At 42.7% G+C, this 11,652-nt stretch overlaps 1 protein-coding gene and 1 pseudogene across 1 annotated transcript; one reads left to right on the forward strand and one right to left on the reverse strand.

Moving 5' to 3' along the window:
• Positions 1-1,265: 1,265 nt before the first annotated feature.
• LOC124038713 lies at positions 1,266-8,698 on the forward strand (annotated as a pseudogene).
• A 1,097-nt stretch (positions 8,699-9,795) lies between these two features.
• On the reverse strand, positions 9,796-11,273 carry LOC124037182 (N-acetylneuraminic acid phosphatase). Its single transcript, XM_046351852.1, has 2 exons — positions 11,053-11,273; positions 9,796-10,897 (listed from the first exon to the last, which is right to left on the reverse strand). Exons 1-2 carry the CDS (start codon positions 11,140-11,142, stop codon positions 10,256-10,258), a joined length of 732 nt encoding a protein of 243 aa, XP_046207808.1. The 5' UTR covers positions 11,143-11,273; the 3' UTR covers positions 9,796-10,255.
• Positions 11,274-11,652: the final 379 nt, after the last annotated feature.

Consider the following 11,652-nt stretch of genomic DNA (forward strand, 5'->3'; position numbering starts at 1 on the left):
TGGGTTGAGGTCGGGTGATTGTGGAGGCCAGGTCATCTGATGCAGCACTCCATCACTCTCGGTCAAATTTATACTCATCAGATGAAAGGACAGATTTCCACCAGTCTACTGTCCATTGCTTGTGTTTCTTGGCCCATGCGAGTCTTCTTATTGCTGTCCTTTTAGTAGTGGTTTCTTTGCAGCAATTTGACCATGAATGCCTGATTCATGCAATCTATCTGATCTGAATCTGATTCACGCAATTTATTTACTAACTCTATTTTATCAATGTACCAATCAGGCTTCAGGAAGAAGCATAGCACAATTATAGCAGCCATGAAGGTTTTAAATGATATCACTGAAGCCATTGACAAAAAACAGCACTGTGTCATTTTTTATTGATCTCTATTTTGATACAGTTGATCATGCTATACTAAGGCAGAGATTGTCGAGTGTAGGTTTTTCAGAGCATACAGTTGCATGGTTTGCTAACTATCTGTCTGATGGAACTCAGTGCACTCAATTTGATGGGCTTATGTCTGTTAAATTGTCTGCCTTGAAAGGTGTGCCCCAAGGCTCTGTACTTGGTCCTCTCTTATTCACTATTTAAATGATTTAAACAAAAATGTCCAAAATGCACAACTTCATTTTTATGCTGATGATACTGTTATTTACTGTTGTGCCTCGTCTCTTACAAAGGCTTTCCAGAAAATGCAAACTGCTTTTTATACTGTTCAGCAAAAGGACCTTGTGAAGATGCTGCAGGAAACAGGTACAAAAGTATCTATATCCACAGTAAAACGCATCCTATATCGACATAACCTGAAAGGCCGCTCAGCAAGGAAAAAGCCACTGCTTTTAAACCGCCATTTAAAAAGCCAGACTACGGTTTGCAACTGCACGAGGGGACAAAGATAGTACTTTTTGGAGAAATGTCTTCTGGTCTGATGAAACAAAAATATAACTGTTTGGCCATAATGACCATCTTTATGTTTGGAGGAAAAAGGGAGATGCTTGCAAGCCGAAGAACACCATTCCAACCGTGAAGCACGGGGGTAGCAGCATCATGTTCTGGGGGTGCTTTGCTGCAGGAAGGACTGGTGCACTTCACAAAATAGATGGCATGAGGAAGAAAAATTATGTGGATATATTGAAGCAACATCTCAAGGCATCAGTCAGGAAGTTAAAACTTGGTCACAAATGGGTCTTCCAAATGGACAATAACACCAAGCATACTTCCAAAGTTGTGGAAAATGGCTTAAGGACAACAAAGTCAAGGTATTGGAGTGGCCATCACAAAGCCGTGACCTCATCCTATAGAAATTTTGTGGGCAGAACTGAAAAAGCATGTGTAAAATAAAGTGGTGATCTTAACTGACATAAGACAGGGAATTATTTACTAGGATGAAATGTCAGGAATTGTGAAAAACTGAGTTTAAATGTATTTGGCTAAGGTGTATGTAAACTTCCAACTTCAACTGTGTGTGTGTGTATATATATATATTCAGTGGGGCAAAAAAGTATTTAGTCAGCCACCAATTGTGCAAGTTCTCCCACTTGAAAAAGATGAGAGAGGCCTGTAGTAATTTACATCATAGGTACACTTCAAATATGACAAGACAAAATGAGAAAAATAAATCCAGAAAATCACATTGTAGGATTTTTAATGAATTTATTTGCAAATTATAGTTAGACCTATTGATATGAGTGTTCTGCAGCAACGTAAGAAAACACAATTTTGTTTGAGGAAGTCACTGATACGTATTTGCGAGAAAGTGACCCAGTTAATTGTTACCTGATTGTCTTAAAAAAAAACATTATTTTTTAAAGGCTTCAATTCAATTTGATGTCATTCTCCCCAGTACGCCACAAAATCTGACCCAAATACTGTTACCTTCCAACTTTGAGCTGATGTTCACTGTGTTCAGGTTAGCTTAGCTAACGCAGGAACTTGGTTGTAGTTATCGTCTGCCATTTAAAACCATGTGGTTAGATGTTTTAGAGTTTGTGAAATGTTGGTTTTCGATTTTCCTTTTCAGGCCATTCCTCCCTTGGAGTTTATGCTTAGAAATGACCGGATCAGCTTGGCGTTAGCGGAGGCCATATAAACGAGTGGTGGGCAAAGGTGGCATCTGCCGGGACCTGATGGTGTTCCCATCAGAGTGCAGAGGGAGACGCTGCTCATACCGGGAAACGCTTGTGGTTAGCTTGCCAGTAGACCCAACCATACCACCGGATCTACCCCATTCATAGACGTTAACCGCTTTAGCCCCTATAGACGATAGTGTCTTCTGGTCGGGCGCTCGTTTTGACCATTAAAACACATATTTTGAGAAATTATTGAAGAAAAAAGTAGGATAAATTACTACACACATTTTATAGGTTTAGTGTTCCCACACGTCCATATCTCCATGTTACAGTGATTGTTTATTGAAGACAGACTACCTGTGTGACATAGCTATATAGCGTGCTACGAACACCTGTGTGGAACGTTAAGCATAACTGCGGACCTGTAGTTATTCAACTGGAGGAATACAGTTGATCTTTCCAAAACTGCTACAGTAAGTGTATATATATATATTTTTTAAATATTATTTATGCTGAAATGAAAGATAAGCGGCATAAAAGCATAGGTTTAAAAAAAAAATTCCCAAGCGATAATTATTGACGTTTTTAAACGTTAAATCCCAGCGTCGGAATGTATTTCTCTCAACCAATTTTGGGTGAAGCTAACCATTGAAAATCCGACTGGTAAGGAGGGTTTTCTAGAGCTAATCCGGATTGTACTGTATATGACTGTCAAGACACGGTTTATCTACTCACAACACTTGCCCATTGTGATGAATTTAAATTGTGAGCTGTGATTCATCACAGACAGATGTCAACTGGTCCATGAATGGGATTACCAAAGGCATCATCAAGCAGTCCCTGGGCCAGGTGTCCATCATGGTGAAGTCTAGGCTGTGTAACCTGCATGGGCTCCCTCCCAAAGAGCATCACAAGGAGGCGGAGGTAGGAGAATGGCATGCTTCCTACCCAACAGCACATCTGTGGGAACTATTCAATCTAATAATTTGTGCTTAAAAGCAGAAATAAAGGCACTTTTTAGGTCTTACTTCACATTCTAATATCTCTCATTTTCTCTGCCACACTCTATCCTCATTAAAACAGGAAATGGGTGGTTATTTTGTGAATGGGATCTAGAAGGTTATTCGCATGCTGATCATGCCAAGAAGGAACTACCCTATTGCTATGTCAAGACCCAAGTGGAAGAACAGAGGCTAGGGATACACTCCGTATGGTAAGCAAGGCAGTTAATGTACAGTATGTGGAGGGTGTTTATGTACAAGCTGAACATTGCAGTGTTGGAGTATTTAAGACGTAAGTAGCCGAACATTGATTTTACATTTGAGTCATTCAGCAGACACTGTTACAGGAGTAATTAGGGCGCATCGACAGACTTTTCACCTAGTCGGCTCTGGGATTCGAACCAGCGACATTTCAGTTACTGGGCCCAACACCTAACCGCTAGGCTACCTGCCGCCCTCATTATCACCTTGATCCAGACAGAAGATCAAGCTATGCTTTGTGTGAAGGAGGAGTGCACAGCTATCAATATGAACCTGCATTACCTGGATAACGGGACTGCGATGCTCAAATTCATCTACCAGAAAGAGCTCTTCTTCCTGCCCCTAGGTTTTGCACTGAAGGTGAAATGAAGCAGTGATATTTGGAACAGGAACATGCATGTGACTAGAGCATGGCGATATATCAAATTAATTTGATTAATTCAAATGTATTTTTGCACAATATTCCCAATGCCTGTATCGCAAGAATTTGTTTTTATGAGCGTTCATGTCTGCTTGTTCTCATCTCTTTTTGGTCTCGTCTCTTTCATTCCTTCTGTGCTGTGTGCATCTTCCATTTACATCAGCGATCTGAATATAATGACGAGATGCTCATGTCGCTGCCCTAACAATTAGAGCCGTTGACCCAAATGGCGGGAAGGCAGGCGACAAGCTTAGGTCCACAATAGGCTCGTAGAAACGCATTGGGCTTATTTTGGACATATTTTTGCAAGAGTGAAGCCTCGCGCTTCTCCTCTTCCTCTGTTTACACACACACACCAAGCCCCTCCCCCTGCCGCCACTCACACCAACACAGTTGAGAGATCACTTCATCTCTGACAAGCGGTTTCAACTCACTATTTGCATTTGAGGTTTGGTTCAACAGAATCGGTCATATGGATACAAACACATTGAGACATTATTTTCTCTAATAGAGAAGTTAACTTCTCTAACAATATCCTTCTTATGTCTCAGCTGCTCAAATTGCACGCAGAGCAGACACTACTAAATCAGGAGTATTAAAGAACGTTGATTCTGGAAAATGTAGGCTAGCAGCATTTTAGCCAAAGACTGTTCTACTTGCTGTCTAGTCTATATTTTATAAATGTGCAATAAGCATAAAACACCATTTATACAAGTAATTGGCAACTCATTCTGAGAAATGAGCTAGGTCACTTGATTTCAACATCTGAACAAAGTGGAAAGGCTAGCATGCTGTTCAAACAGTTGGAGACGGACAGAAAGGTGTGTTCATAACGATTCAAATGTTCTCCCTTGTTAGCTAATCAATACATACAAGTTGGCTAAACTTGAAATATAAAGCACGTGGGCTTGTGCTTGAAAGATTGAGACCTGTGTTAATTTTCTAATGGCTGCTACAAGAAGTTAGTCATTATTAGTGAATTTGCATTATGCATAGTTCTGGTCATTTTTTATATATACAGACTTGAAAGCCAGATCATGATTATTGAAAATAAGCAGGTTCAATTATTTTGATAAAATAATTATACACTGCTCAAAAAAATAAAGGGAACACTAAAATAACACATCCTAGATCTGAATGAATGAAATATTCTTATTAAATACTTTTTTCTTTACATAGTTACATGTGCTGACAACAAAATCACACCAAAATTATCAATGGAAATCAAATTTATCAACCCATGGAGGTCTGGATTTGGAGTCACACTCAAAATTAAAGTGGAAAACCACACTACAGGCTGATCCAACTTTGATGTAATGTCCTTAAAACAAGTCAAAATGAGGCTCAGTAGTGTGTGGCCTCCACGTGCCTGTATGACCTCCCTACAATGCCTGGGCATGCTCCTGATGAGATGGCGGATGGTCTCCTGAGGGATCTCCTCCCAGACCTGGACTAAAGCATCCGCCAACTCCTGGACAGTCTGTGGTGCAACGTGGCGTTGGTGGATGGAGCGAGACATGATGTCCCAGATGTGCTCAATTGGATTCAGGTCTGGGGAACGGGCGGGCCAGTCCATAGAATCAATGCCTTCCTCTTGCAGGAACTGCTGACACACTCCAGACACATGAGGTCCTACATTGTCTTGCATTAGTAGGAACCTGCATATGGTCTCACAAGGGGTCTGAGGATCTCATCTCGGTACCTAATGGCAGTCAGGCTACCTCTGGCGAGCACATGGAGGGCTGTGCGGCCCCCCAAAGAAATGCCACCCCACACCATGACTGACCCACCACCAAACCTGTCATGCTGGAGGATGTTGCAGGCAGCAGAACGTTCTCCACGGCGTCTCCAGACTGTCACGTCTGTCACATGTGCTCAGTGTGAACCTGCTTTCATCTGTGAAGAGCACAGGGCGCTTGTGGCGAATTTGCCGATCTTGGTGTTCTCTGGCAAATGCCAAACGACCTGCATGGTGTTGGACTGTAAGCACAACCCCCACCTGTGGACGTCGGGCCCTCATGGAGTCTGTTTCAGACCGTTTGAGCAAACACATGCACATTTGTGGCCTGCTAGAGGTCATTTTGCAGGGCTCTGGCAGTGCTCCTCCTGCTCCTCCTTGCACAAAGGCGGAGGTAGCGGTCCTACTGCTGGGTTGTTGCCCTCCTACGGCCTCCTCCACGTCTCCTGATGTACTGGCCTGTCTCTTGGTAGCGCCTCCATGCTCTGGACACTACGCTGACAGACACAGCAAACCTTCTTGCCACAGCTCGCATTGATGTGCCATCCTGGATGACCTGCACTACCCGAGCCACTTGTTTGGGTTGTAGACTCCGTCTCATGCTACCACTAGAGTTAAAGCACCGCCAGCATTCAAAAGTGACCAAAACATCTGAGAAGTGGTCTGTGGTTATCACCTGCAGAACCACTCTTTTATTGGGGGTGTCTTGCTAATTGCCTATAATTTCCACCTGTTGTCTATTCCATTTGCACAACAGCATGTGACATTTATTGTCAATCAGTGTTGCTTCCTAAGTGGACAGTTTGATTTCACAGAAGTGTGATTGACTTGGAGTTACATTGCGTTATTTAAGTGTTCCCTTTCTTTTTTTGAGCAGTGTATTATTAGTGGGGCTTAAATTTAGCCTAATTACACACACCCTGAATTCCTTAGATTATTGCTGACTGTTTGAAATGCAGTGTATTTGAACTTTAATTGTACAACAGCTTCAAACATATATCGTGAATCGGCAATGAATTTGAAAAAAATCGATATGATTTTCAGGCCATATCGCCCAGCCCGACATGTAACATTTTATTAAAAACCTCTAGAGTCGATGTCCGCACCCTTGCATAAACCAAATTAGCATAATACAAAAGTTCTCAAAAATATTACAGTTCATATAAGGAAATCAGTCAATTGAAATAATTTCATTAGGCCCTAATCTAAGGATTTCAAATGACTGGTAAACACAGATATGCATCTGTTGGTCACATATGCCGTTAAAAAAAAAAAAATGGGCCTCAGGATCTCGTCATGTTATCTCTGTGCATTCAAATTACCATTGACTAAAATGCCATTTTGTTTGTTGTCCGTAGGTTATGCCTGTCTATACTATAACCCCACCGCCACCATGGGCCACTCTGTTCACAACGTTAAAATCAGCAAACCGCTTGCCCACATGACACCATTACACGTGGTCTGCGATTTGAGGCTGGTTAGACGTACTGCCAAATTCTCTAAAACGACGGAGGTGGCTTATGGTAAAATTAACATTAAATTCTGTGGCAACAGCTCAGGTGGACATTCCTGCAGTCAGCATTCCAATTGCACATTCCCTCAACTTCTGAAATCTAGCATTGTGTTGTGACAACTGCACATTTTAGTGGCCTTTTATTTATTAACATTTCAAGGATGATCAATGGAAACAGGATGCACCTGAGCTCAATTTCAAGTCTCATTGCAAATGATCTGAATACTCATGTTTTAAGGTATGTTTTTAATTTGAATACATTTGCAAACCTGTTTTTTCTTTGTCATTATGTGGTATTGTGTGTAGATTGAGGACATCTAATTTAATCAATTTTAGAAAAAGGCTGTAACGTTACAAAATGTGGAAAAGGGAAAGGGGTCTAAATACTTTCCGGATGCACTGTATATATTAAAATGAACAAGTGTTTTGTTTAATTCTGTGTTTGCATGTTTAGAAGGAATGTGTAGATGAATGCTCATGGTTTCTGTCTTTTCCTACCAGATCCTGAACAAGTCATCATGAGAGAGGAACTTTGGTCGTGGCCGTGTTTACAAGACAGAGCTGGTTGAGAAGAAGGGTGAGGACAACCTGGTGTTTGGGGTCAAACCCGGTGGTCCCAAGGTAATGGACAAACTGGATGCTGATTGTCTTCCCCCCCCCCACTCCCCCGTCGGCACCATGCTACAGTACTGAGACACCTTCTACAGCCACCTCAACACCGGACAGAGCTTTGTCAACTTCTATACTTGAGCCTGTCTCTGCTCTATGATAATGAGTCGGCCAGATGCAGCTGCTAATGCAATTTATAACCTGCTGTTTTCTCTCACTTGCGTAGGAGTCAAGACAACTGGTAGACAACATCAAGGAGTGCAGCAACGACGCTGGTTTAACTGCATCTGCAATACGGTGCGATGGCCCTGTAAACCCACCGTCGGGGACAAGTTCGCCATCCAGAACCGCCTGTGGCCTGCCGAGGACATGCCCTTCACAGAGAGCGGCAAGACCACCGACATCCTGTCCAATCCCCACGGCTTCCCCTCCCCCATGACCATTGGAATGCTCATCGAGAGCACGGCTAGCAAGTCAGGCGCCCTCCACGGCCTGTGCCAATATGCCACGCCCTCCACCTTTTCTGGGGAGAACTCGGCACTGGAGCATTTCAGCAACATGCTACGCCAGCTACAGCCACTGTAGCTCCGAGCGCCTCTCCAGCTGGCCTCAGCGGCCTTGAGCTGGATGGGGACATCTTCATCGGCGTGGTCTACTACCAGCGGCTACATCACATGGTCTCCGACAACTTCCAGGTTCGGCCGCGGGACAAGGTGACCAACCAGCCGGTGGGCGGGAGGAACATCCAGGGGGGCATCCACTTTGGGGAGATGGAGCGTGACGACGCCTGCTGGCGCACGGGATCTCATTGCTGCTCCACGACCACCTATTCAACTGCTCTGACTGCCTCAATCCTCAGGCCGACTCTTTTTCTCTGTATATATCAATGATGTTGCTCTTGCTGCTGGTGATTCTCTAATCCACCTCTACGCAGATGACACCATTCTGGAAACAGCATCTCCAATCCCAAATTTGATCCAGAATCAGCTTCCTATTTCGTAACAAAGCCTCCTTCACTCATGCTGCTGAACATACCCTCGTAAAGCTGACTATCCTACCGATCCTTGACTTCGGCAATGTCATTTACAAAATAGCCTCCAACACTCTACTCAGCAAACTGGATGTAGTCTATCAAAGTGCCATCCGTTTTGTCACCAAAACCCCATGTACTACCCACCACTGCGACCTGTATGCTCTCGTTGGCTGGCCCTCGCTACATATTCGTCGCCAAACCCACTGGCCCCAGGTCATCTTTAAGTCTTTGCAAAAGGTAAAGCCCCGCCTTATCTCAGCTCACTGGTCACCATAGCAACACCCACTCGTAGCACCCGCTCCAGCAGGTATATTTCACTGGTCATCCCCAAAGCAAACTCCTCCTTTGGCCGCCTTTCCTTCCAGTTCTCTGCTGCCAATGACTGGAACAAATTGCAAAAAAAAAATCACTGAAGCTGGAGACTTATATCTCCCGCACTGCCTTTAAGCATCAGCTGTCAGAGCAGCTTACTGAGCATTGCACCTGTACACAGCCCATCTGTAAATAGCCCACCCAACTACCTCATCCTCATATTGTTATTTATTTTTGCACCCCAGTATCTCTACTTGCACAGCTTCATCTGCACATCTATCACTCCAGTGCTAATGCTAAATTGTAATTATTTCGCCACTATGGCCTATTTATTGCCTCCCTAATCTTACTACATTTGCACACACTGTATATAGATTTTTCTATTGTGTTATTAACTGTACGTTTGTTTATCCCATGTGTAACTCTGTGTTGTTGTTTTTGTCGCACTGCTTTGCTTTATCTTGGCCAGGTCACAGTTGTAAATGAGAACTTGTTCTCGGCTGGCCTACCTGGTTAAATAAAGGTGAGAAATTAAAATGGTCTCTAACCTATCACAAATAATGGCTGAGTTAAGAGATAAGTCAAAGGATAGTTGGAATCTACCAACATTTTTAAAGATATTGCACAGTAACTGTAATATATAAATAACATTTGTCATTTTGCAGACGCTCTATACACAGAGACTTATAATTAGTACATTCATCTTAAGGGGGCTAGGTGAGACAACACATCACAATCATATCAAGTACATTTTCCCTCAGAGTATTTATCAGCATACAATACTGTAAATCAGTCTATTTAGAGTGACATTCTGTAAGAAAATACACTTTGATGGTGTACTTTAAGCATTAGACAAAGTTGCATTATTATTTATTATTACAAAGTTGATTCATGTGACCACTAGGGAAAGTGAGTTTTGACATTTAGTTACTTTTCAGAATGACAATCACGACACATTCAAGTGGCTCAGTTGTTTCGGACCTGTGCACAGGCTTCAGCTTCATATTTCCAGTAAACTATATGTAATACCTACCTCCACCAACATATAACATAAATTGACAGAATTATACATTAGCTGCATTAGAGAGTAGAGACGATGAACAATGAAACAGAATTTTGGTAGATAAGCAAATAATTGTTGCTGTAAAGTAATTTTGTCTTTCATCCAGATTGAATATGAAAGAAAATAAGATGATTTTGATTTTGACAATCCCTTTTACAAAAAAAAAAGTGTTTTCATGAACTCAGGCCTTTGGAAACAATCTTCATGTGATTGGTTTAGACATTGTTCCCTGTACTTTCACTTCAACTTGGCCAGCACCTCAGGTAAATCCAGCACAGAGGGAATGGTGTAGTCTGGATTGACAGATCCCTCAGGTGGACACACCCCTCCGTTATTAATCCACACTGTGGCTCTAACCCCTGCATTAAACCCCCCGACAATGTCTGTGTCCAGGGAGTCTCCCACCATAACACAGTTGTGAGCCTGCACCGCGAGCAGGCCAAAGCAATGGTTGAAGATGGAGCGGGCTGGCTTCTCTTCTGCATGCTCTCCCCCCACCACCACAGCATCAAACAGCCCCTGACACTCCAACGCCACTACCTTCTCCCTCTGTGTCTGGGTCTCTCCATTGGTCAGCAGCAGCAGTTTGTGGCTGGTCCTCAGCTGCTTCAGCAGGGTAAGTACTGGAGGTGTTATGGTTAGAAGCTCCAGGCGAGTGTTCTTCCATTGGTAGTAGCACTCACTGGCAAGGGTGGGGTTAGAACTGGGACTCCCATCCATAACCTCCTGGATGCTCTCCTCCCAGTGGCTGATCCGCACCTCATCTATTGTCCTACCACCAGCTGGGTCAAAGGTCTCGTGATGGAGCTTGTGCTTAAATCTGTCACAAATGGCAATGGTGTGTTCATGGTCTAATGTTGTCTTCAAGAGCTCTGTGACCTAGGAAACAAGGAAATCAATGCTGATCGTAATATGTGTACCTAAACAACCCAGGGAATGTTTTGATCAAGCAAATGACAATCGAATCAAGTACCTGTAAGCCTACTTTACTCGAGGGGAAAAATGGAATGTCATGAAACGGCCGTGCTACTCACTTTTTGAATGGCCACTCCACCGGCACCCGCTGTGTCCACGAGCGTGTTATCCAAGTCGAGCAATATCGCCTTGATACCTTCACTGTTCATTGCCGCTTTCAACAGGTTACAAAGAAATGTAATGTTAGTATAGCTTTTATACGGCGAAACAAGTTACTAGCTAGCTACTGTAAATGCATGCCTTCAAATGCGGAAATGTTGGCAATAAAGAAACGCATTATGGGAGCTGTAGGTTTTCAGATCTATTTTTTTTCCGTTTTGGCCACTAGAGAGCGTCAATATATCACGTAAAACAGTATAAATTACAGATAAATAGGCCTATTTGCAACTAATTTCAAGGACATCTGCAACCCCAATCTAAAAGCCTTTTAAAGCTACAATATGTAACTTTTTGGGTGAACCGATCCAGTTATGGATCTATGATTCTCATTGAAAACAAGTTAAGAAGCGGTAGATTGTTCAATGTGCGATATTTTTATTCTTCCAGTTCTTAAATTTAGTTGTGGTTTATTTTTGTACACCAGCAAACAGCTGAAAATACAATATTTTTGGTTATGGAAAATATATCTCACAGCAGTTTAGATGGTACAATGACTCCTT

This window comes from Oncorhynchus gorbuscha, linkage group LG06 (genome assembly GCF_021184085.1).
Source record: "Oncorhynchus gorbuscha isolate QuinsamMale2020 ecotype Even-year linkage group LG06, OgorEven_v1.0, whole genome shotgun sequence".
In the NCBI taxonomy this organism is placed as follows: Eukaryota; Metazoa; Chordata; class Actinopteri; order Salmoniformes; family Salmonidae; genus Oncorhynchus; species Oncorhynchus gorbuscha.

What these genes read in the sequence shown, in the direction of transcription:
- LOC124037182 (XM_046351852.1), bottom strand. Translation starts at nt 11,142, where the DNA reads ATGAACAGTGAAGGTATCAAGGCGATATTGCTCGACTTGGATAACACG. An exon ending in GTGGAGTGGCCATTCAAAAA is followed by an intron (nt 10,898 to 11,052) that starts GTGAGTAGCACG and finishes CTTGTTTCCTAG; the next exon opens with GTCACAGAGCTCTTGAAGAC.